At 38.1% G+C, this 25,028-nt stretch overlaps 3 protein-coding genes and 1 long non-coding RNA gene across 8 annotated transcripts in view; 2 read left to right on the top strand and 2 right to left on the bottom strand.

Moving 5' to 3' along the window:
• LOC307163452 (uncharacterized protein) overlaps positions 1-6,561 on the top strand; it is a 38,212-nt gene extending 31,651 nt beyond the window's left edge. The window contains exons 3-7 of the mRNA XM_079879491.1: positions 4,097-4,189; positions 4,367-4,438; positions 4,551-4,622; positions 4,708-4,809; positions 5,232-6,561. Of these exons, the coding sequence (XP_079735617.1) occupies positions 4,097-4,189; positions 4,367-4,438; positions 4,551-4,622; positions 4,708-4,809; positions 5,232-5,448 (556 nt within the window). The 3' untranslated portion in view covers positions 5,449-6,561. The remainder of the gene's footprint in view (positions 1-4,096; positions 4,190-4,366; positions 4,439-4,550; positions 4,623-4,707; positions 4,810-5,231) is intronic.
• The window catches only part of LOC307163798 (ecto-ADP-ribosyltransferase 5-like), a 172,652-nt gene that overhangs the window by 83,314 nt on the left and 64,310 nt on the right, over positions 1-25,028 (bottom strand). The gene's annotated exons all lie outside the window — the stretch shown is intronic.
• LOC307163764 (uncharacterized protein) lies at positions 6,175-24,836 on the top strand. 5 transcript variants are annotated; one of them, XM_079880001.1, is made up of 9 exons: positions 19,463-19,757; positions 20,463-20,609; positions 21,006-21,108; positions 21,652-21,676; positions 21,772-21,804; positions 21,925-21,963; positions 22,051-22,138; positions 22,279-22,332; positions 22,469-24,836. In XM_079880001.1, exons 2-9 carry the CDS (start codon positions 20,578-20,580, stop codon positions 22,557-22,559), a joined length of 465 nt encoding a protein of 154 aa, XP_079736127.1. In that variant the 5' UTR covers positions 19,463-19,757; positions 20,463-20,577; the 3' UTR covers positions 22,560-24,836. The 5 variants fall into 5 exon arrangements, with proteins under 5 accessions (XP_079736125.1, XP_079736123.1, XP_079736124.1 ...); XM_079880000.1 differs by having other exon boundaries at positions 19,528-19,971; XM_079879999.1 differs by lacking the exons at positions 19,463-19,757; positions 20,463-20,609; positions 21,006-21,108; ... (4 more) ...; positions 22,279-22,332; positions 22,469-24,836 and adding exons at positions 6,175-7,633; positions 7,788-8,070; positions 8,158-8,391; ... (1 more) ...; positions 8,668-8,772; positions 14,783-15,347.
• LOC307164087 lies at positions 14,944-15,661 on the bottom strand. Its single transcript, XR_013822210.1, has 3 exons — positions 15,628-15,661; positions 15,281-15,377; positions 14,944-15,023 (listed from the first exon to the last, which is right to left on the bottom strand). It is a non-coding gene; the product is annotated as an uncharacterized lncRNA (long non-coding RNA).

Below are 25,028 nucleotides of genomic sequence, written 5' to 3'. Positions count from 1 at the left end.
GTCAGGCTCTTGACTTTTTAACATTAGTTTTTTCTCAGGCAGCTGTGTCTGTTTTTTTATGGCGAGAACAGCAAGAGAAATTATAATCAGATGCTGTAAGCTGATTGATGATAAGAATATAGTCATCGTCATGTAGTGGCTTAACTCACTGATATTTTGTGTAAGGTTTGTATGGGTAGTATGTCATTCATTTTGTTTTATTGTTGTGATTCTACAGCAAGAGATCCAGCACAGTTTAATCAGAACATCAAATTATTTTTAAAACTCCATTTACACATGTGGGACTACTGACAGATCTACTTGCACACAGACATCAAGAATCAGCATATGAATCTCAACAATGGTGACATGCTTCATGCTGCAATGCATTCTGAGTGCATCATACGAAACTTATCCATAGCTCCCAGAATGCATTGCACCATGAAGCATGTCACCATTGTTGAGATTCATATGCTGATTCTTGATGTCTGTGTGCGAGTAAATCTCACAGGAGCCCAAAATATGTAAATGGTGTGTTAAAAATCATTTGACATTCTGATTAAATTCTATTATTCTCTTGCTGTAGAATCACAACAATAAAACAAAATGAATGACATACTACCCGTATAAACCTCACACATAATCAATGGGCTAAGCCACTACATGAAGATTATACTCTTATCAATCAGCTTACAGCATCTGATTATATTTTATCTTGCTGTTCTCGCCATAACAAACAGACACAGCTGCCTGAGAATAACTAATGTTAAAAAGTCAAGATCCTGACTAAAGCACACACTGATCGCTACAATGGTAACATCAAATCAAACTATTACTTTCAAATAAATAATCAACATCTAAACCTCTTCTTAATTCTTTTCTGTAGATGTCTGACATAAATAAAGTCAGTCTGGTTAGTAATAAGTGAAGCTGGGGCCTGTTTCAGAAAGGAGGTTAAGTGAAAACTCTGAGTATGTTAACCCTGAAATGAGGGAAGCTCTGAGTTTTCTGTTTCAGAATGGGAGGTATGTTAAACCTGAGAAAGCAGAGTAAGTCAAGCCTGTTTCTGAAAGAGAGGTAACTTATACTCAGAGTCAGTTACCATGGTAACTTACTCTCTGAACCTAACCTGGGGTGCGTTTCCCGAAAGCATCGTTAGCCAACTATGGTCGCAAGTTCATCGCAATGTCCATTGAACTCTATTGGTAACGACGGAACTTGCGACCATGGTTGGCCAACGATGCTTTCGGGAAACGCACCCCTGGTCGGGAGCAGGTTTTCTTCGGTAAACCCAGAGTTTCTATCGGTCTCCTCCCCTTTTTTAAAGGGGAAGCGGTGTTTAAACACCTCATTCATTCTTTCAGTACCTTTTTATTAATAAAATTAATATTTTATTAATAAATAAAATATTGCTATTTTTACTGCAGTTTTTTCTATTTTTTTTTTTAATAAGATGAAGTCTATATAACTCCTTAACTGGCAACTGAAAATACAGTAGTAGATTAGAGTTACATAATGTAGTTCTAAACAAATTCTACAGAATTAAACTGTGGCATTTACTGGAAATCACTGAAATGTGTTCATCTGTGCAACAGAAGTTGATGGACCGTCCTCCTGCTGTTCTTCCACACTCTGGGGGCGGAGGGAGAGATAAGAATACCCGTTTATACTTAGATTTAAACTTAGATTATCCACATAAAAATGTGAAAAAATCTGAATGGGTAGATTGTTTGATGTAGGCCTCTCTGTGGCAGCAGAAACTATTTATCCTCATCGTCCTGTGAAGATGAGCATTTGGTCGAGTGCACTTTATAACACTATTTAATTTCTGGTGTATTGAGTAGGTGACTTACAACTGCCTGGGGTTCTGTTGGGACAGGTTCTGTTGATCAGATATTACCATCAGAATCTGTTGGGACCAACAAAAAACCCAACCTCAAAGTAAAATAAATGGAAATATCAAAAATAGCCTATCTAAAAAATAACACATATGTAAACCTCTTACATTTTATGAAGGCCCTTGGATCTTCGGGAGTGACTGGCTCTGAAGTCCCTCCAGGAATTCCCTCAGCTGTAAATGCTGCTGCACTGCTAGACACTGGATGCTTTAGTTATTTAATATGTCAAATGTCTGTAAAGTCAGGTAGCCTTCACCCATGATATGCTCAAGCCTTACCTGATTGAATTATGTTTTTATATTTAATTTTCAGCTGCTGCCATGTTCTTTTAATGCCTGCAGGATTGCTCCACATGAAAATTAAAATTAGGTTGAATAACATAGGCCTACTGTTCTTCCAGTTTCACCTCTGATATTATAACAGTTGGGTAAGTTACTCTAAAATAGTTATCAATGTTATCTTCAACAGTGTAATTAGATTAATGTAATAATTACTATCTTTAGAAAGTATTGGTCTATTTATTACTAATTACTAAATCCCATGTCAACCTCAACCACTTGAACAATACAAGGAGAGACAAGAAACTGCACTTTTAATGCTTTCAAATAAACAATATACAATTGCATGAACTATTCTTGAATTGACCAAAGTGTGTAGAGGGAGAAGGTTACATCAAAAATATACCTTTTAAAAATGTATGTTAAATCCACTATTGTTTTATACAGAATTGTTCTCTATAGTCTATGCAGTAGCCTATTTAATGTAATTACATCAGATTTTATTTTAAATTACAGAAGAATTAAGAGTTATCCCTTTAATTAAATCACAATATTTAGATTACTTGGTAATTAATTACACCCAACACTGTATAACAGTAATTCCTCTTTTTGTTTGGCGCTGTTGCCATGGTGACTCGTAATATCTGCGCTCCATTGATAATGGCTTTTTATAGTTGTGGTGCACGCGCTTAACTCAGAGTAGGTCAACTCAGAGTTGATTGAACTAACTCATTTCAGCTGTTCTGAAACCGAAAACTCAGAGTTTCCCATCTCAGGGTAAGTCAACTCAGAGTTCAAGTTTTAACTCAGAGTTGGTTGAACCTCCTTATTGAAACAGGCCCCTGGTAATGCTGTTTGTGGAGTTGTTTAATCAGATCTTGAGAGATTTAATGTATTTTATCTTCAGTTGATTTCATCCAAGGCAGTGGCTGGAAGTAGTTCTTGTGTTTCTCTTTCCTTCAGTGATTCTGCTTGTTAACAGCAGGTGTTCATCATTAATGCACAATCATTATTCAATCACTTAATTATCTCATTACCTCCAACACTGATTAAGTGTTACATTTAACAGCCTGTAGTGTGCACACTAAGCAGTGTTCATTTCATCTGGGCAAACCCATGTGGGGCCTACATGGAAACCGAGGACAAAACTGGCTGGGTCCCAGTTAGATAGCCCAGGTCAAACTCATTTGGGCCCCACATGGCTGTGCTGGCTGGGCAGCCAGTTTTGTCCTCGGTTTCCATGTTGGCCCCACATGGGTTTGCCCAGATGAAATGAACACTGCTTAGTGTGCACAGTACAGGCTGTTTAATGTAACACTGAATCAGTGTTGGAGGTAATGAGATAATTAAGTGATTGAATAATGATTGTGCATTAATGATGAACACCTGCTGTTAACAAGCATAATCACTGAAGGAAAGAGAAACACAAGAACTACTTCCAGCCACAGCCTTGGATGAAATCAACTGAAGATAAAATACATTAAATCTCTCAATGTAAAATTAGCTAAGAAGCTTGAAATGTCATTGATGATAATGAACCCCAAATGGACGCACGAAACGTAACGGAAAACATTGCAAGGTGTAATGAGACGCAATGTTTTTTGGTGACTAATGATAACTTTGCTAGAAGAGGTATTGCTAATGAAAATCAAACTTGATATATGCTGGTAAATAAGTATCAGGCGGACAGCATAGGCTACGTACCACTCGAAATAGATGTTGTCCCTAGTTTCACTTGTAATGTTATATGTGCAGCTAAGAATACTAAATAATTTTTAAGTAAACTACAACAGTTTTGACGATGTTAGGTAAAGTGATGGTGAAGTTATGCCGTGGCGATCGACTGACCAGCTGATTTTGTGATCTGAGACTATTTCTGGCATTAGGCATAACATTTGTACCTGCAGTGTTGAACTGTGTGTTTTTTTTGTTTTTTTTTAGGTATGAAGGACCACTGTCATCCACTCCCATGAAAAAATGCCCAGTACTGACAGATCTCACTCTAACGAGCATCGGCTCAAGTGATTCTGATAAGTGAGTGTGCCTGACTTGTTTCAGGTCCTACTTTTCCCATCACAGGCATGTTTTACTGTGAACTAGATGTCATTATCATGACTAATTGAAAAGTTCACATTTCTGCCGCAGAATGTTATGTCACATTACCTTTTTATTATTTAGTCCAGTCAATTTTTTGTGTTCAACCTGTTACAGAGACAAGCATACCTCTGAAAAGGCCCGCAAGGGCTCAGCAGGTGTGGAAGAATTGACCAGGCTTGAGTGCAGGTAGGTCATAATGTGCACTGTGATTGCAGCTTCTTCTAAGAGCTTTTCAGTGTTACTTCTTTCTGATTTTGTGTTAATTTAATGTTCTGTCTTATATAATGCTGTTTCTTAGCCTTGGTGAAATGAGCATTGGTGCGGATGAACATCTGGATGAACAAGCCATCAATGACTTGAGGAATAGCACGTGAGTATTTTGATCATCGCAGTTGATGTCACTGAAGAATGTTATCTCGGTGTATATTATGTTATTGACTGTTTTGTCTCATCAGGATTGACTGGGCAGTTAACCCTCCACCTGTAAATGCATCAGATACTGATGATGAGGAGCAGGACAGCTCTGATGAAGAGTACATCCCTCCACTTTCTCTTCGGTAAGTTTCCTAATGTCTCTTGTACTGCAACTTAATACTACCATCAAGTCACATATGTATAGCTTAGAATTCTTGGCTGTATTCGTACTGTTGAAAACAGCCTGGTTGTTCTGGTGACCTACTCTACAAACTTTTTTTATTATGGAGGCACAACTTTATAAAAAGACAACGTATATCAGACAGTTGAAACGACAACCATCACTAATTCATTCCAGTGCATTGCCCAATTGGATGTTCCGAGACAAAGTGTCATGTCAGCCCCCATGTTTGCATGCGGAATAAGGTGAATAGGTGAAATTTCATGCTATGATGTTGATAAAAGGACTCACATGCCAGTTCTCCTTCAGACACTGCCTTGCAATGAAAATGTTTGTTCATGTTTTTGGTAACATATCTATGTTTGTACTGTTTGACTGAAACAGGTTGGGTGGAGCTTTACCAAATGTTCCAAACTTTGATGCGCTGCCAGTCATTGGTTTGGAAGAGACTGTACACGACCTCACTGCAGAATTTGAGTCTGAACCATCTACAGATCCTGACAGCTCCACTGCCTCACCAGCTGATTCAAATGTGCCAACTGTACAGAAGGCAGAGGACATTGTTGGTGCCAACCCAGTCAACACTATGATCTCACAGTGATGTCACCATGTGGTCACAACGTCTGCAATCTGAGTTCACAGTGTTCTAAAAGTGTAACCGCACAGCGCTCTCACTGTGTGCTCAAACTATGACCACAATATGAGCTCATCCCAGCTAGAAATGTTATTGTTCTATGAATGTTTTGAGAGCATTATGTTATGTTCTTGTAATATTTTCTGTAGTTAATTTTATTTTTGTAACCAGAATGTTCTCCTAAAAGGTAGGATAACACTCTCTATAAACATTTCAAACATGTTTAGTGATGACATTGATAGAACATTATCCCCCCTAACATTCTTAGACAGTTATAGCGGGAACTTTCGATGTTTAGAAATTATGTTTAAGAGGTTTACATGTTGAAGTTTGTTTGAAGAGTTTGGTCACCATTGTAGAGGTCAGTGTTTGCTGTAGTTGGTCTCTTTGGTCTTAGGGCTGGGCGCTTTAAATCGCGATATTGTCATGCGCATCTCATCAGTAAAGCCGGTTCCTTGATTAGTAGTAAATCACCATCACCTGCTTTCAGATGGAGTGGCATTGACTACAAAGAGCCGTAGTTAACTGACAAGCTGAGCCATATCGCATTAATATCACGGACGTATCACCAGCGATAATTAATGCGATATGGCTCAGCTTGTCAGTTAACTACGGCTCTTTGTACACAGCAAAAGCTCCAGTGTTAAATTAACACTCCTGGGAGTGTATGAGTCCACACTCAAGAGTGTTGAAGTTAATGAGATAATTAAGTGATTAAATTTGTGATGATTGAACATTATTGAAGTCACCTGATGTTAACAAGCAGAATCACTGAAGGAGAAAATCTCAAATTGTAAGTTACCGTTATGACGATCAATGGTTGCTTTAGTTGGGCTCTAGGCCCATATATTATTAACTTTAGATTTTGTTTGGCTGTTGTTTCTGAATTATAATCACCAGTTGAACAAAGAATAAAGTGATCTGATGATGTTGATTATGTTATGACAATCATCATTTGAACTTGATCACTGAACTCATTAAAATCCTTCTTTCTGACTTCGATTTATGTTGTTAGTTAGTGAATCTGCATAAATGCCCAGAATTTTTTTATATAATATAAAGGATTTCTTAAAAGTTGTTAAAAAAAAAAAAAAAAAAATCATTCTTTTAGGCACACACAGATGTCAAGATTCAGTCTATGCATCTCAACAATGGTGAGGAGCAGAATATTCAATTAGGAAAAGTAAATTACATAGACAATTCAGATCATAATTTATTCATACCGCAATGCATGATGGGAGCCATTAATGAGTTGTGATTGGTGGCAGCCACTGCAACATGCTTTATTATTGTCACCATTGTTGAGATTCACAGGCTGATTATTGATGTCTGTGTTTTAAATGAATTTATCTGAATGTCTATTGATCAGAAAAATGTTTATTAAATATTTTGAATTATAAGTAAAGTACTGATAATCATAGGCTGAAGAATCACTAAACTGCTGCTAAGTTAAACCAAACTATCTCAATAAGTTTCCTTTTTCAGATCACAGCATGATTATGTCAAAACATAACCAACACTATAACATAACATTTTACTTTGTTCATATAACTGTTATAAATCAATAACAGCAGACAAACAACAGTAAATATTAAAGTAAACATATAATGGTCTAGAGCCCAACTAAAGCAAACACCCATCACCTTAATGGTAACTTACAATTTGTGATTTTCTTCTTCAGTGATTCTGCTTGTTAACATCAGGTGTCTTCAATAATGCTCAATCATCACTAAATTAATCACTTAATTATCTCCTCAGCCCTAAATGCCGCTCCATCTGAAAGCAGGTGATGGTGATTTACTACTAATCAAGGAACCGGCTTTACTGACGAGATGCGCATAACAATATTGCGATTTAAATCGCCCAGCCCTAGTGTCCATAATATGAGCACACAGTGAGTGCACAGTGCGGTTACACTTTTAGCTCACTGTGAACTCACATTGTGGTCATATGGAGAGATCACTGTGAGATAAACGTGTTGGTTGGGAAGGCATCGATTGTGTATGATGACTGCTTGAAGTACCTTGCGGCCTTTGTTACACCACCGGTGAAACGGTGCACAGCAAAAAATGTGACCGGTGCAACATGCCAACACCATCCACCGTTCCTGGTGAACATCAAAGGGAAAGGCACAGCAAGCATGTTAGAATGGGTATGTGACACTTTTGTTATGACAATAAATATGTGAATGTACACTTCAAATGGACACAAACATGTACCCTTACCTCTAAATGTTTTTAAGAAAAAGTTAACTGGTACAAAAACTACTATAGCTGTTTTATAAGTCTATCTGTTCTTATCATTAGAGCTGTGCTGATGGACACATTGTGTGGCGATGGGTTTCACAGCCCTTGATGAAGTACGGACTCCAGGCTGGAGACTTTATGCTGAGCACCAACATCCTGCTATCAGGAAACAACTACGCTAAAATTGCACTGCTATTTAGATTTATGAACATGGGCATTTTTGGCCCAAACTATTTTTTCACCACCCAAGACACGTACTGTGTTGACTCCATCAAAAATTACTGGATGGAAAAAAGGGCAGATGTGATTGCAAGACTTCAGGACAAAGATGTTGTTGTCCTTGGTTAGTGATACACATACAGTTTATCTTTCTAGAAATTATGTTGCAGTATTTTTATCTAACACAAACTCTCTTATCCTACACATCTAGCTGATGGCAGAAACGACACTCCGGGTCACTGTGCGCAGTACTGTAGTTACACTACAATGGAAAACGAGACATTGGAGATAATCAGTGTTGTCACAGTAGACAAAAGAGAAACCGACAGACGGTCTGCCATGATGGAGAAGGAGGCCTTCATCTTGACTATGGATCAACTAGTCACTGAAGTTAAACTGGTCGAAATCTGTACAGATGCCCACTCGCAGATTGGTGCCCTGATGGGTGAGTTTATATCCACATGTCCTAGTTGTTACTTAACATGTAGTCAACATTTGACTTATTTCCATCTGTGCATGTACATGTTTTGTAGATCCTGTAAAGGGGAGGTACAAGGACCATATGATTCATCACAGTTTAGATATGTGGCATGGTGCCAAGAATTTGGCAAAGAAGATTGCGGCTGTGAGTGTCCATAGTAGCAGTTTAATTGCACCCCTGCGCATTATAATGTTGTCGTTGTGCATTGCTATTAATAACGGTTTTTATCCTTATACCCAGGCTGCCCAGGGAAAAGAACTGTCGGTCTTACTCCTTTGGCTGAAAGATATCGTAAATCACTTCTGGTGGTGCTGCAAAACAGCCGACTCCTATGAAGAGTTCCTGGTAAGTTTTGTGTCATTTCTCCCTTTTAATTTACCAAATCTTATTGTAAATTAACCGTATAAATAAGCCATCGCACTTGTGAACTGCCCACTGATACAGTGGGTCCCATTTAGAAGTGGCCACTTCATTCACGCTTTCCGTGATTTACGCAGCTGTGTGAAATTTATTACAACTAATAACGTACAACGTATTACGACATATTATGTACAACTTGCAACATATTATTTATGGTTGTTTGGGTCATTGTAGTTTCACTGGGGAAATTTAAATAAAAGACACATGAGGTCCCTTAAGAATCACACGTGAAACTGTACAATTCCAAGTGGTACCCACTGTAGATAACAGGTGAAAAACGGATCGTATCTCTGGGTAAGTTAAAGCTAACTATGAAACGCTAACAGATAGGCTACGGTTAGCCATCGCTAACAGTTGCACGTTTATCAGACAGCCTTCGATACATTTCTATGTTAGAACTTCACCTAAAAAACTACACAAACATATAAAACTAACTTCTAGCGACATAATAACAGCATCTTACTTACCAATCCAAAAGAAATGTTGCAACTTCGGAGTCGAACTTCATTTCTTTCGTGTCCATAAGTTGCCTCCAGCGATGGAAAGCAGTCCCAAGGTTAACTCTAGTTCTGTTCCGTTTTTTATCTGATTGTATTTGTGACTCCGAGCGCGGTTTTTTCCATGCAGCGGGTGGTTGTGGTGGTGGTAATGGTCTCTTGCCAAGGGCTTCAGCCATTCTTCTGCTCTCTTCCCTGAACTGAAACGAAGTAGTGGGCTGTACTTTCCACTTGATTGACATCAGGTTCAAGTACGCCCACAATCCGTGCGAGTTATTCGTGTATTGCAGGTTGGCTGGTGGTTATGTTGCCCGCAAAAAAAAAAAAAAAAAAATTTTTTATTTAGTTGGGGCGAAAGAATCAACGTTTACTGTTATACTGATTTGAAAAGACAGAAACAAAGATGATCAGATAGTTTTCAACAACATAAAAGTAGAATAATTCACTAATCTCATCACTGACCAAAAGTAGTTATTTGATATCTAACAATACTCTCTTGCCACAGATCGGACATTCTGAATTTTGATTTTTAAAATACATTATGGGGAATTTTATTTTAATACATGAAAATTTTCAAAGCATGTCACCATTGTTGAGATTGATATGTTGATTATTGATGTCTGTGTATTAAGACAAAAGTTGGTTTAGTTTTGAACTAATTCAAGTCTAAGGGTGCTTTCACACTAGCACTATTGGTGCGCACCCGGGTTCGAATGACGTCAGAGTTCGGTTCATTTGGATGATGTGAACGCTGTCTTCCGAACTCGGGTGCGCACCCGCAAACCGTACTCGAGTCCGCTTCAAAGGGGTGGTCTGGGGTACCGTTCATGTGAAATCCAGTATGGTTCGCTGCTGATATTAACGCAGTCGTACCAAATCGCGGAAGTGATTTACTTACCTTGTGTGTGTGTGTGTGTGTATACACTTACCTTGACGAAAAGCGGGATTGACGCACTGCAAGCGATTTCTGGCTGCCTCCGCAAAAATTGTCTTCGGCGGACAGCCCGCTGTCTTTGGAACGATTTTAGTACTTTTGCGGCAGACAGACACAACTGTGTTTCTCTTTCTGTATCTTTTCTTTGAAAACAAAACCAAAGGTTCAAAAAAAGAAGAACAAATGTGAAGCGAGCAATTCTTTCCATTTTGGTGCCTTTTCATTCATAGCGGTTACCAAGCAACACGATTACGCACCAGCTGCAACTTGATGACGCAAGCGTACCGCAGTTCGCATACAAATAATATAATGTGAACACAGTCCATCGGGGGCAGGGGGAGGGGGGAGCAATCGAACCAAGTGTGAAAGCGCCCTAAGACTCTATGAAGTTCATGGTATGTATTACACACTCCTGTACAGTTGGTGGCGGTATAATACAAAAGTAGTAATCTGCCAAAAACAAGAAGAAAGTTGGTTTGAGCGGATCCCTAGTATTAAAAGGTAAAAACTGTGATATTGTTCTAGTCAGTATTGTTATTGTGCTCCTGCCGAGGGTGTTAACCCCAAAACTCAATATTTTATAATATTTAATACTTAAAAAATTTTAATACAATACTTAATAATTTTTCTAATTCTTTTGTTAAGCTGAATGTGCCTTTTGTAACTCATAGGGAGAAGGGTGCCATTTTTCTTTTGTTAATCTTTTTTTATTTGATGAAATACGGAGAGGAATTTGCAAGTTAAAAAATGGAGTGAAAGAATTCAACCAAAAGGCAGAAAGACTATCAGACAGTTTGAATTTAACATGACAAAATTAAAAAGTATGAACTACTGAGGCTCAACTTGTTATTGGATCCACCTGACAGATAATGAGCAGTATTGCATAATTTCAACATTTTATTGTCCTACAACAACTGATGTTTACGTTGTCAAAAGTCAGAAATAAGTTGTTGTTTTTAGATAAAGGAAATTGATACTTTGTTGAATTCAGACATTCAGGAGTAAGATTGTTTTTGCTCTGCATTTTATTATAGATGTCATTGTGTGTATATTATGTGCTTTATATTAATCACTTTCATAACAAAACATGTAATAATATTGTACACACAAATAAATGTATTTGAAATATAAAGTGAATGAAGAATTTTTTTAAAGGGTTAAACCCTTCTTAACCCTTTAACGTCCTCACCAAGAACAAACACAACTATGGAAAATCATTTTCTTGCAGTTTTTTATTTAGTTGGGGTGATAATAAAGATAATCAATGTTTACTATTATACTGCTAGAAACTAATCTAAATGATTTCACTTTCATTCAGTGTCCAAACCTCAAGAAAAGCCAAATGGGTAACGCTTTAGATTATAGCCCGGAAAGTACTGCGGAATTAAGACAAATTTACAGCTTAGCTTTCAGTAATTATAGTGTACCTATTAAGTACTTGCATGTAAGTATAAGGGAACAATAATTATGCAAAGTTTGGGGAATAAATGGGTAACAACCAGGAGAATTAAAACAATATTTATACTGTAAGTATTATAGAACTAAGGGGTACTTATTCTACTATTATGATACGACAATCTTACACTCTTAAAATGGATGTGTTAAAAACAACACAATCTGTGTTATACAGTGAGGAAAATAAGTATTTGAACACCCTGCTATTTTGCAAGTTCTTCCACTTAGAAATCATGGAGGGATCTGAAATTGTCATCGTAGGTGCATGTCCATTGTGAGAGACATAATCTAAAAAAAAACATCCAGAAATCACAATGTATGATTTTTTAACTATTTATTTGTATGATACAGCTGCAAATAAGTATTTGAACACCTGAGAAAATCAATGTTAATATTTGGTACAGTAGCCTTTGTTTGCAATTACAGAGGTCAAACGTTTCCTGTAGTTTTTCACCAGGTTTGCACACACTGCAGGAGGGATTTTGGGCCACTCCTCCACACAGATCTTCTCTAGATCAGGTCAGGTTTCTGGGCTGTCGCTGAGAAACACGGAGTTTGAGCTCCCTCCAAAGATTCTCTATTGGGTTTAGGTCTGGAGACTGGCTAGGCCACGCCAGAACCTTGATATGCTTCTTATGGCGCTTTTCCACTGCATGGTACGGTACGGCTCGGTTCGGTATGGCACGCTTTGGCGCTTTTCAACTGCATGGTACAGTACGGCTCGGTTCGGTACGGCTCGCTTTAAATGGTACCACCTCTGTTGAGGTTCCAAGCGGACCGTACCGATGCTAAAATGTGACGTGAAAACACTGCAGATCACTGATTGGTCAGACAGAATCATCACTTGGTCAGCGTCATTGTATTTACGACACGAGACACTAAACCCGCTAGATTTAAATAGCCAGTAGACAACAGCCAACACCGTAGCGCCTGTTTTAAAAGTATTTGCTTAAAAAAAAAAAAGAGTATAAACTTAAAAAAAAGAAATGGCTGAATCGTGGTCAGTGGACGAGGTGCAGACGTTCCTCTCGTTGGTTGCCGAGGAGTGGATGGGGAAACACGGAATGAAAAATTCGCATTTAATGTGATGATGTCATGGCAGTAGAGACGGTAATAACGATCAGTCCCACCCACTTTGAAGCGGTACTAACTGCAGTGGAAAAGCAACCGAGCTAAAGCGAACCGAACCGTGCCGTACCGAGTCAAGTCGTACCACGCAGTGGAAAAGCGAAGCGAGCCGAACCGTTCCGCGCCGAGTCGAACCGTACCGAGCCGAACCGAGCCGTACCATGCAGTGGAAAAGCGCCATTACAGAGCCACTCCTTGGTTATCCTGGCTGTATGCTTCGGGTCATTGTCATGTTGGAAGTCACATTTTTTCATTTTTCATTTTTCTTTTTTCCTGGTTTGTTATGGCCCCCTAGTATAAGCTTTAGATAGCTTCTTTGGGGACCAGTTCACATGCATGATTATTTATTTGTTCTTTGTTTTATCTCAAGTGCATATGAATATATGTATGTGTATGTGAATAAAAACTTTCTTCTTAAAAAAAAAAAAAAAAAAGAAGACCCAGCCTCGACCCATCTTCAATGCTCTAACTGAGGGAAGGAGGTTGTTCCCCAAAATCTCGCAATACATGGCCCCGGTCATCCTCTCCTTAATACAGTGCAGTCGCCCTGTCCCATGTGCAGAAAAACACCCCCAAAGCATGATGCTACCACCCCCATGCTTCACAGTAGGGATGGTGTTCTTGGGATGGTACTCATCATTCTTCTTCCTCCAAACACGTTTACTGGAATTATGACCAAAAAGTTCTATTTTGGTCTCATCTGACCACATGACTTTCTCCCATGACTCCTCTGGATCATCCAAATGGTCATTGGCAAACTTAAGACGGGCCTTGATATGTGCTGGTTTAAGCAGGGGAACCTTCCATGCCATGCATAATTTCAAACCATGACGTCTTAGTGTATTACCAACAGTAACCTTGGAAACGGTGGTCCCAGCTCTTTCCAGGTCATTGACCAGCTCCTCCCGTGTAGTTCTGGGCTGATTTCTCACCTTTCTTAGGGGAAAGAGACGTAGAACTCTTAACTTCTGGAGTTCATTTTTGATCCATGTCCCCAGGGGAGGAGGACCTTCACCCACACTTGCCGAACCAATAGGACTCAGGCCGAGAAATCCCCTCATTCGAGATATGCTGTTTGCGTTGGTGGAGCAAACACCAAGGGGTGAGGCATACTGCCTTGATGTTGCGCAAATTGGCCGTCCCCAAAAAAAACTGCTCAACTGCCAATTCCAACTGGAATGCCTTTTAGAAACTCTCATACCCACCAAGTCCCTTCTGTTTGTGGAGAAGGTCAAAAAATGTACTGCTCAGGTAGTGTATACTGGCTTCACAATGTGTTTTAAACCTAACCCATCATCGTTGTCTTTGAAGGGTGTGTTATTGTTCTTAACAATGTAATAAGAATTTGAAAAGCTCTGTAACATGAATCTGTAGTATGATAGAAAAACACACAATATAATGACATTTTTCATGGCTGGTATAATGGCTGACTTTAAACTCTTTGAACTACTAAAACTAATGGTGTCCACTGAAAGAAAAAATAACATTTTGACAGAACGTGCAAAGTAGCCTACCTTCACTACCTTCATTATCAGTTGGCATGACCAGAGGATTAATCACTGTAGACATCTTTTGCAATTTTGGAACAATATTTCCTTCCCATTTTCGGAGAAAGAGGTCAGCCTTCCCAGGAAACATTTTTTCCAAACTCAGTGTCAAGCTACAACACAGGATAGAATACACAATTACAACACTACTGTGTTTCCTCAGTATGTTCACAAAATATTGAGTCTTTTCAAGTCAAGTCTATGCAATCTTAACTTTAGAGAGGCATTGTGGGTCATTCCATGTTATGAATAACAGTAGAAAAAAAAAAATTCAAGTAAGGCATGTCTACAAATCGAGGATATTTTTCAAAAATCTGTTGGGGACTTGTTTGCGACCCATAACCTGCGATTACTGTATGTTTTCTCCATGCCAGATTTGATGGTATTGAGGTTTTCTGGAGATGGTTTCATCCTTTTGATCACAGTCGTCCACTCCCGAGAGGACTCCTCCTCCACTTCAGCAGTTATTTCCAAAGTGATAGACACTCCAGAGGAATCACTGATTCGACTACGTTTGCGCTGGTAGCGACGCTGATCATCATGAAGTTTCCTCCGTAGATTCCGAAGTCTCTTCTCAATAAATCCACTGTGGGAAACTGGGTCATAGAAATGTTCCTGGATGAAAGGGGGAGGATAACAATTGTAACTTTCACAAGAACCCATGATGTGTGACGGGCAAACCAGCAGAGTGGATGTACTTTTGGTGTTATTGTAACTGTAATATTGGTAATTTAAAAAATTAAAATAAAACCAATTACAGTCACTAAATTTTTAATTGATTTGTAACCTGTTAACTAATTAACATCACACTTACTATTCCAATTTGCATTTATTTAAAGTGGGCTTTGTGTGTTTTAATAAGTGCAACTTACAAATCCTTCATTCTCTTCTCCCATCTTGATCTTCAGAGAATAAAACAGTGTTACCACACTTTCTGCCAACATCCGTTTCTCTTCATTACAAGGGTAACTATAAGCAAAATAAAGACATAACATGGAAGAATTACCCAATTCAACACATACATAATACATTAAAATAAAATACAGGAACCAAAATCAGTCAGTTTTCTCTGCTGCTGATCAGCAGTTTGTTTTACAAGTTTTTTCCCCAATTATGTTCAAATTATTAAAAGTAATCAGTGTGTTTTCAAAGTATTCAACATCTTTATACGTTATCGCATTCACAGTTGTTTTAGTTAATTTCTCAACTGTAAACTTACAATCCACTTTGTTCCACCAACGCACTGACTCCTACACAGCAAAAACTCCAGCGTTAAATGAATGATTGAATGATGAATGAAGTGATTGATTGAGTGATGATTGAGCATTATTGAAGACACCTGATGTTAACAAGCAGAATCACTGAAGGAGAAAATCTCATTTTTTAAGACACCGTTATGGTGATCAGTGTTTGCTTTAGTTGGGCTCTTGACCCTTAAATCATTAACTTTAGATTTTGTTTGGCTGTTGTAGCTGAGTTATAATTGCCAGAAGAACAAAGAGAAAAGTTGATCAGGTGGTGTTGGTTATGGTTTGATATAATCATAATTTGACCTGAAGCACAAATCTCATTTAGAGAGTTATGTCTACCTTGTTGATTACAGCAGCCTGTGATTCTACAGCAAATGATTATCAGCATTTTCAATATAATCCAAAATATTTCTTGAAAGTTGTTCTGATCAAAAGAATAAATCTTTTGTATCATACAAATAAATAGTTAAAAAATCATATATTGTGATTTCTGTTTTTTTTTTTTTAGATTATGTCTCTCACAATGGACATGCACCTACGATGACAATTTCAGACCCCTCCATGATTTCCAAGTGGGAGAACTTGCAAAATAGCAGGGTGTTCAAATACTTATTTTCCTCACTGTAGACATGTTGTGTGTGTGTGCAATGGCACATAACAATGGCAAGTAAATTGTTAGGGACTGCATAACCAAGCATAGAAAGTATCTATGAAGATAGAGCGTTAAATAAGAAAAATTATATTATGAATGATAAGAGGCGTCTTCTCGCCTCTGCTTTTGAACTGTTGCCGCAGGGCCGTCTGTATTTTTACACCGTTGTAGATTTAAATGGTCTTTCCTCAAGCAATTATTTTTTATGATATCTTTTTTTTTTTAAATTGTACATTGTGTATGTTTATCTATGCATATTGTGATCTCTGATGCCTGTGTGAACATAAGACAGACTTCACTTTTCACACACACACACACACACACACACACACAGTTCCATTGCAGGCTATGGAAGTACCCTGTTCGATAGGTCGAGATCGGTCAGAGATCCAGGTCCCCACTTGGCATGTAAAAAAAAAAAGAAGAAGCATATTTAAAGTTATATTATGAAAAAAGACCTTTAAAGAAAATGTTGTATGTCATTTTCGTTTCTTCAAAATGACCAGAAACACTAGTCCCCTCTTGGCCAGTGTAGAGCGATAGTCCCCTGTTAGTAAACTAGACGTGTATGTGTGTTTGTTTGTGTGTGTGTGTGTGTGTGTGTGTGTGTGTCACCTCTGATAACCAGCTCTGCTCACAGTCAGTATGTCTGTGTGTGTGTGTGTGTGTGTGTGTGTGTGTGTGTGTGTGTGCGTGTGCGTGTGCGTGTGTGATTCACCTCTGAGAATCAGCTCTGCTCAAAGTGTGTGTGTGTGTGTGTGTGGGTGTGGGTGTGTGTGTGCGTGTGTGATTCACCTCTGAGAATCAGCTCTGCTCAAAGTAGGTGTGTATGTGTGTGTGTGTGTGTGTGTGTGTTTCACCTCTGAGATCCAGTTCTGCGCACAGTGTGTGTGTGTGTGTGTGTGTGTGTGTGTATAATAGTTAAATAGCTCTAATTTAAGCAGAGACGTCAGAGAGTCAGGCTTCCTGTTTTTCATCTGTTTTTTGTTTTAGTTTTTTTTTGTCTGCACTGAACAGCAAAAACTCCAGTGTTTTATTAACTCTGTGTGCACTGGTGTTTTAGTTTCAGAAGTGAAGCTCGTCAGAAGATTATCTCCTGAATGACAGTTTTCCACTGGTCACTTGGTACTGTATTTTGTGTAAATATAATGTAGCTAAAAATAATGAGAATTAGACTAAATATCTGGTAAATGATGAGAATTTAAAATATTATTCTTTAAAAGCATGAAATTACATGATTCCTGATCGATTACAGGTTTTCTGAATTGCTAAAACACATTTCTTGAAACCATCACTGACTTTCTCAAAACCCCTTATACACAAAACCAAATCTTCAAACCACATCCAGAGAGACTCTGACAATGCTTTCAGATCATACACACATCAGTCAATATTATAAACACTACAGAGAAAAATGGAGATGCAGTTACAGAAAAAAAGTATATTTTAACAAAGTAAACAAATTTAGCAATTACTTAAAAAAGTACAGGAATGACAGCTTACCGTAGTTAGATAAATAAATACTGTATGTCCTGCAAGTGTAGTATTACACTGAATATTGTATTGAATGTCTGTATATTCAGCACTTGTGTATTGTGAAATTACAGTGACTCAACGGCAAAAGCCAAAAAGGTTACAGTAAAAAAACTCTTCCTCCTCTTACACACAAACTGTTCCTCCTCTCACTCTTATGTTGTTTCCATCCAGTGTTACTATCAACATTAGAGCAACAGTTTTGGCTCTCTGAACGGACTTGTATTATGTACAGTTGGTTTAGTCACATCATTAGAAATAAGTGTGAACTATTTTGAGTCGTTGTGTTTAAACGATGACAACTGTGTTGTAGTTGTGTTTAACTTTTGCCTGCCCACAAGGCACACAAACATGCCAAATATTAAAAATAAAAGGATTACAATGTAAAATATTAGTATTGTGTACATAAAGACATGGTGGAATCCAGCTTGTCCCATAGATGATCTGCTTGCGTTTTAACCTCTCTCACACACACATACACACACACAGCTTTAACCGTAAGGAGGGTTTCAATGTTTCTTAGAAATTGTGAAAAAAAAAAATTCACGTGACATTCAGACTATGAACAACCGTGACTCAAAATAAAACTGAGAGTTGTGCTTGTAATACAAAGCACGTCATAATACATAATAAATTAATTTTAAAGTTGACATTTAATCTAACAGAAGAAAGATAGGCTACTCTGTCACCTCAACACAAAGTAAATCATTTCCACGTTCAGTACAATTCATTGCAAAATTATATCATTATACAACATTCTGCCGTTATAATATAACACTTAGCATTTTTCTAACTCAGTATAAATGGGGTTTCATCCATAAAAACGATATAAACTTCTTTTATGCTTTGGGAATAGGTTCCTTTGCAGGAGGATAATCATATTTACGGCAACTTTTAGCATCAGAGTTTGAAAACTCCTGCTCTCACTTATACCAAAACAATGTTGCCATAAATGTGCATACAGTGAGAAAGATATTGTGAAATGCTCAGAAATGGTTGTTTTGTGTGATGTGAACATCTGCTTATTCATGCTCTCAGCTAAAGGTCAGAACTTTGACCTTTAAAAGGTCAAATCAGAGATTATGTAACTTCTTCAGCGAGTTTCATTACGTAGAGCCGGAAGTGAAAGTAAATCTGAGCAGCTCGACTCCTGCTGAGTTTGTATTTCTTTCTTGATTTATTAATATGTTTGGTAATGATAAACAAATATTGAGATTGTTTTTACATTTTGAATGGTCTTTGTTTTCTCAGAAGCATTATCCTGAGCTCCTGTTCATACTGAGAGACAGTTAAAATGGTGACGACATCTAAAACACTTCCTGATGAAATTGTGTTTGAGTAATAAGAAGTGCATTCTGTTAGAGTTCATAGTTGATTTATCTTGTAGTTCAGTTTTAGATCATTTCTTCAAAAGTCAATTGGTTCCTATCCAGACCACCTTCAGATTGAGCTAAGATATATCAATTACTGACGGCTTTAAATGACATTTAGTTTGTTTGCTGATGCTGTCTTGTGTGTCGAAGTTTTTCATTCTTTTCTTAAATGTGAGGGATGAAGATACACTTGATCTTGTATATTTTTTTTATACGATCATACTTCTTATTTTCTGTCTCTTTCAGTGATCAAGAGATCCAGTCCAGATGATCCAGTGCTCCAGGTTCTTCTGATGGGCAGAAACGGCTCTGGGAAAAGCTCATAGATACACTATACTGGGAGAAAGAAAGTTTAAAGTTCAAAATCATGAGTCTGAAGTGTGTGATGGTAAAACACAGATAGGAGAAAAGCAGGTGTGTGTGACTGATTCTCCAGATCTACTGGATCCAGATCTGAATAAAGAGAAGATGGAGAAGATGAAGGATCAGCTGGTCTCTCGATGTTCATCACTATATGGACTATATGGACAAACTTCAACGAGTAAGTTGAGAATGGTGTGTGTGATCTGTCTCACCGAGGATTCTCTGTGTGGAACTACTCAGTGCTGACAGTGGAAACCCCCCACTCTATGTTAAGCTCCGCCCACTGCAAACTGCTCATATAAACACTGCAGGTCAATCAGTCACAATCACAACACAATCAGAAGCAGAGATTCCAGCAGGAGAACCAGACCTTCACTTATACCGACTTACAAGTATGAATGTACTATAACTATATTTGCACTGATAAATACATATGCTTCGTATACAGTTCTGTTGTGCAGCACTGCATTTCACCAAAAGAATCATTGTTTCATTGCGAACTAAATTTTCAATTGCCATTTTATTACATGATGAAAGATAGATTCAACTCAATTGATTTGACATGATTTTGATGACTAAAATGTATTAAATTAATTAAATGGAAAATAATTTTCAAAAAACAGTCTGACTCTTTAACAATTAGGCCACGACTCACCCATAATGTATATTGTTATATTTGAGCTAAAAAATAAAAAAAATAAACTGAAGTTTAATGAAGTTTAAAGCATCACATGACCACGGGGTCTCGATGCAACTGCTGATGTCACTCAGAGCCGTCTCTAACACACTGTAAATCTGCATATTTCAGTTGATTGTGATTCTTGATGTGTGAATATCTAAATCACTACACGCTGAAAATCGGTAATTTTTTGTTTTAAAACAGGTTCTTCATTTGAGTTGAATCATGATGTCTAACATCAGTGTGTGTTGTGGAGAGATTGAGAGCGCTGTGGGGTTTGTGTATGTGATTCTGCCTGTTATACTGAATCACACACTCAATGAAGACTGTGAGCAGAGCTGGTATTCAGAGGTGTCTATTACACACACACACACACACACACACACACACACACACACACACACACATTCTTGTACATCTATCTTTATGAGGACTTTCATTGACACAATGCAACCTCTAGCCGCTTACCCTAACCTTACCCATCACAACTAAGTGCCTAACCCGACCCCTTACCCTAAACCGACCCTTAACCTCATTATAACCTGATCCCCAAAACCAATTCTTGACCCTCAAACAGGCCTTTAAAGGGCTCTCAGAGAGGGAGGACCGGCCAACATGTCCTCACTTTACTCTCTTTGTCCTCACTCCAATGGTCTAAAACTCAAACTGGTCCTCACAAAGATAGTTGTACACACACACACACACACACACACTCTCTCATGATCTGATCCTCTTGTGTGTGTTCAGGACTGAAACACTGATGGATCCTGTTAGTTCAGTCTCATCGGATCGTCTCGTCACGTCTCGCTGTGTGAACGTCCTTCATGAGATCCTCTGTGACGCTTCAGGAGTAAATCAACTCTCAACACATCATTCCTCTGTTTTCATATTTCAGACTGATCTCATGAAATGGCGTATGTATGACACGCCAATTCGTATTTCCATTTTTGGCGTGCTATCAACACGCATAATTGCTTTTCAGCGTGTTTATCAACGCCGTTGACTTAACGTTACATTACTGTATAAATATGACCTACCCCAGCTCCGTCCCTAAACCTACCCGTCACTGGGGTTAATACCATTTATGAGTCTTCCCCTACCATCCTAGGAAAAAAAATATTGCTCCCCAGATGTAGATATACATTTTGCTCCGGTTTCGCTCGGACATTTAACGGCGTACACATACACGCGAAATAACTCTGACATTTAACGGCGTAGACATACACGCGGAAGATGACGGCGCGGACATACACGCGGATAGCTCAAAATGCGTATAGACAACACGCCACTTGACTTGAAAGTGGCGTGTATGTTTACGCAAAGTCATGATGTCATGTTGCATATTTAATCTTTCATGAACATGATTCTCTAATGCTTCTTTCTTTCTTCACAGTTCAGAATGGAGACCCTGTTCAGAGGTGAGAGAGACTCTTGAGTAAAACATCAGTCCTGAATCAGACTAAAACTGAATCTTCTGGAAGTGAATCATGATGATTGTGAATGTGTTTTTCAGTGAGGAATGAAACTGCAGCGACTCCAAACTCAGGTGAGTTTCAGCTGATAAACGTGTGTCTGATTCACTAATAAAACACTGATTCAGACTCAATCCAGTGGGAATGTTTTCTGTCATACTGTCTGATATTTGTGATCGTTGTGTGTTTTAAAGATGTTCTGAATGAAGTGACTCCGTCTCTCCAGATCTCAGGTCAAACATTTAAGAGCTTTAAACACCAACTCTAATATTGATTTATCATTATAGATCAGCTGATTTGATATTTGATCACTTGTATAGATCAGCTGTGGTGGCTGTTTGCTCTCTTCATCATCATCTTCATCATCTTCATCTTGATATGTTTCATGCTGCCTAAAAGGATCTTTGGGTGAGTCATGAGTGTTTAATTGTGTCTAAAAGAATAATAAGTCATATTAAAGGACGCCTAAACTATAAAATCTCTCCGAATAAATAGAAAATACTTTGCTGAATATAATAGTGTTTAATAATCAGTCAATGTGTTGTCAGGTATTTTCCAAAAGCAGAGACGATCATCTTTCAGCGTAATGATCCAGAAAACAGGTGAGAGTGAATCAAACCGAGAGAGAGTTGAAGAGAGTTTGACTGAATCAGAAGATCATGAAGAAGTGAAACAGACGTTCAGCTGAGACTCTGTGAATGAAGCTTGATCTGCTGAAACTGAATGTGTTTCTCTCAGGGATCCTGAATCTGATGATGATTCACTGAAGAAGCTCAAATCTGATGAATCTGATTCACTGCAGTTCAACATCTCCGTGTCCACAGGATGATCTTCATCGTCATCTTCACAGAAAGGGATTTTAGTTCATTCTGAGCTTCTCAACTCTTTTCATTCCCTCATCTGTTTTATTCAATGCTGTTTAATTCTTAAAGGTGCATTGTGTAATATTTAGGAGGATCAGACAGAAATGCAAAATAATATACCGAACTGTATAAATGATAATGAACCGTAACATAAATGAACCGTTATGTTTTTATTACCGTAGAATGAGGCATTTCTCTCCACACACACCACGGGTCTCCTTACATCCACATGTTTCTACGGTGGCCCTGAACGGACAAACGCGTCTCGTCACTGTGTTGTTCTTCATGTAAAGAAGCTAAAGCTAAAGTCAGCAAATAAAACACTGACACGATGATGAACAAGTGACAATATTATTCGCAATAATACATAATTGTACTGAATAATCTAAACCAAATTTCTTAATTTATCTTTGTAAAGAAACCTCATTACGACATCACTTCCTGTCGGCCACTGTAACTTCTGTTGGGTGCAGTTCACAACCTCACCACTAGATGAGCTGTGCGTTTACTGAATGAGCACTGTGCCGCTGTTCGTCCGACTGTTTACTGTACTGTGTGTGTGTGTGTGTGTGTGTATAACCAAAATCATTAAAGAATATTTGTATTGCTATTGACTGACATTGAGACACACAGATCTCCTAATAATAATAAATACCTCCTCCCTCTGGATCAATAAATAAATACAATAAATCAATCAATAAATACCTCCTCCCTCTGGATCCAGATAAGACTGGATTGGTCCAAAAACATAGATGCCCTATACAGGAAGGGACAGAGTCCACTCTACTTTCTGAGAAGGCTAGGGTCCTTCAATATCTGTAAGAAGCTGCTGCAGATGTTCTATCAGACAGTCATCGCTAGCGTCCTTTGGTATGTTGGGGGAGCGGCATTAAAAAAAGGGATGCTACGCAGCTGGATAAGCTGGTGAAGAAGGCTGGTTCTGTGGTGGGTGTGAAACTTGACTCTGTAACATCTGTAGCAGAGAGAAGGACCCTTAGCAAGCTTCTTTCCATCTTGGACAATGCCCAACACCCACTGCACAAGATCATCATCAGACAGAAGAGCAGCTTTAGCGACAGGATGCTCTCTCCGTCCTGTTCTACTGACAGACTGAGGAAGTCGTTTGTCCCTCAAGCGATCTGGCTTTTTAATTTATTCCTGTGAACAGGGTGTAATTTAATTTAATTTAATTGTATTTATTAATTCGGCAGCTTGTCTGTCTTGTTTGTTTTTTAGCTGTTGCTACTGGAAACCTGAATTTCCCTAGTGGATGAATAAAGTATCTATCTATCTATCTATCTATCTATCTATCTATCTATCTATCTATCTATCTCTGTCTCTCTATTTCTTTACATTTAGTTATTTTAATGAATTTAATAATTCAGATTGAAACAATTAATCTAAACAATATTTCACTAGTCTGTTGGAAAGGCAAAGTAATAACAATGAAAAGTTCAAATTAGTGAGGGAGAAAGTGCGCTGAGTGTCCGGCAGATGGCGCCAAATCTCCATTCCAGATATCAGTGATGACGTTTGCTCTCCCGCTCGTGCACCTGCCTGCAGATCGGTGTGTGTGTTTACATTATTGTCATTCAACACTGAGCATTGCAGACACAGGCCTGATGATGCGCCTTTACTTCTGTGTTATTGATGATGACAAAGAGTCGAGTGACTGGCGTATTGAAATATTGTTGCTTTCCGTCTGTCAGATTGTTCCTCTTTCTGTCAGGTACAACGATTTTGATCACAAAAAGCAGTTTTTTTGGTGGGAACTCGCAGTTAGAGTTAGTTAAAAATTTAAAGCAAGGTTTTAAAAAGGGTTTTACTCGATATTAGTACACATTTATATAAATTATTGTAGGCTATAGTATAAGTGTTTTACTTTCATGTTTTGATTTTCAACAGATTGTTCTGCTCTTAATGTAGTTTGGATCAGTCATATTTGTAATTTTTTTGATCCTCTAAATTTAGCTGGAAGCGAAACACTGTCTGGTCACAAATAGCACATCTATGACACAAATTGATAAATAGTTAATATGTGCAGCTGTGATAGATGTCGACAGTGGATTGAAACGCGTCATGAACAGCTGGCTATCAGCTGATGCGGCCTGCCTGAACTAACGCGATGCTTGATTTTTAAAAAGGTTTTTATTTTTGTGGTTCTACGGCACGAGATCAGCAATGTTGCCGTTTTCTGCACATTTTTTTTTTAAAGAGTACAGGAACTTAAAGTCTACACACTGTAAAAAAAAAAACTAAAAAAACACAAAAAAAAACAGAGTGTGTTAATGGTATTTTCACACATGTTGTGTAGATTTTTGTGTTAAAATGCAACTGGATAGAATAGCACTCGGTGGAGGGCATTATTATGAAAATGATTTTATTTGGTATCCCATAAAAACTCTAAAATAAATAAAACAATATAAATACATACA

The sequence above is a fragment of the Squalius cephalus genome (assembly GCF_949319135.1).
Source record: "Squalius cephalus genome assembly, chromosome: 1".
NCBI lineage: Eukaryota > Metazoa > Chordata > Actinopteri > Cypriniformes > Leuciscidae > Squalius > Squalius cephalus.
The sequence above is the reverse complement of the archived record's forward strand: the minus strand, read 5'-3'. Positions and strand labels throughout refer to the sequence as shown.

Excerpts from the sequence above, each read along its gene's own strand:
- LOC307163764 (XM_079879997.1), top strand. Across the intron at positions 8,071-8,157 it reads CAAAGATGTTGTTGTCCTTG|CTGATGGCAGAAACGACACT; the intron begins GTTAGTGATACA and ends CTACACATCTAG. Across the intron at positions 8,572-8,667 it reads TGGCAAAGAAGATTGCGGCT|GCTGCCCAGGGAAAAGAACT; the intron begins GTGAGTGTCCAT and ends CCTTATACCCAG.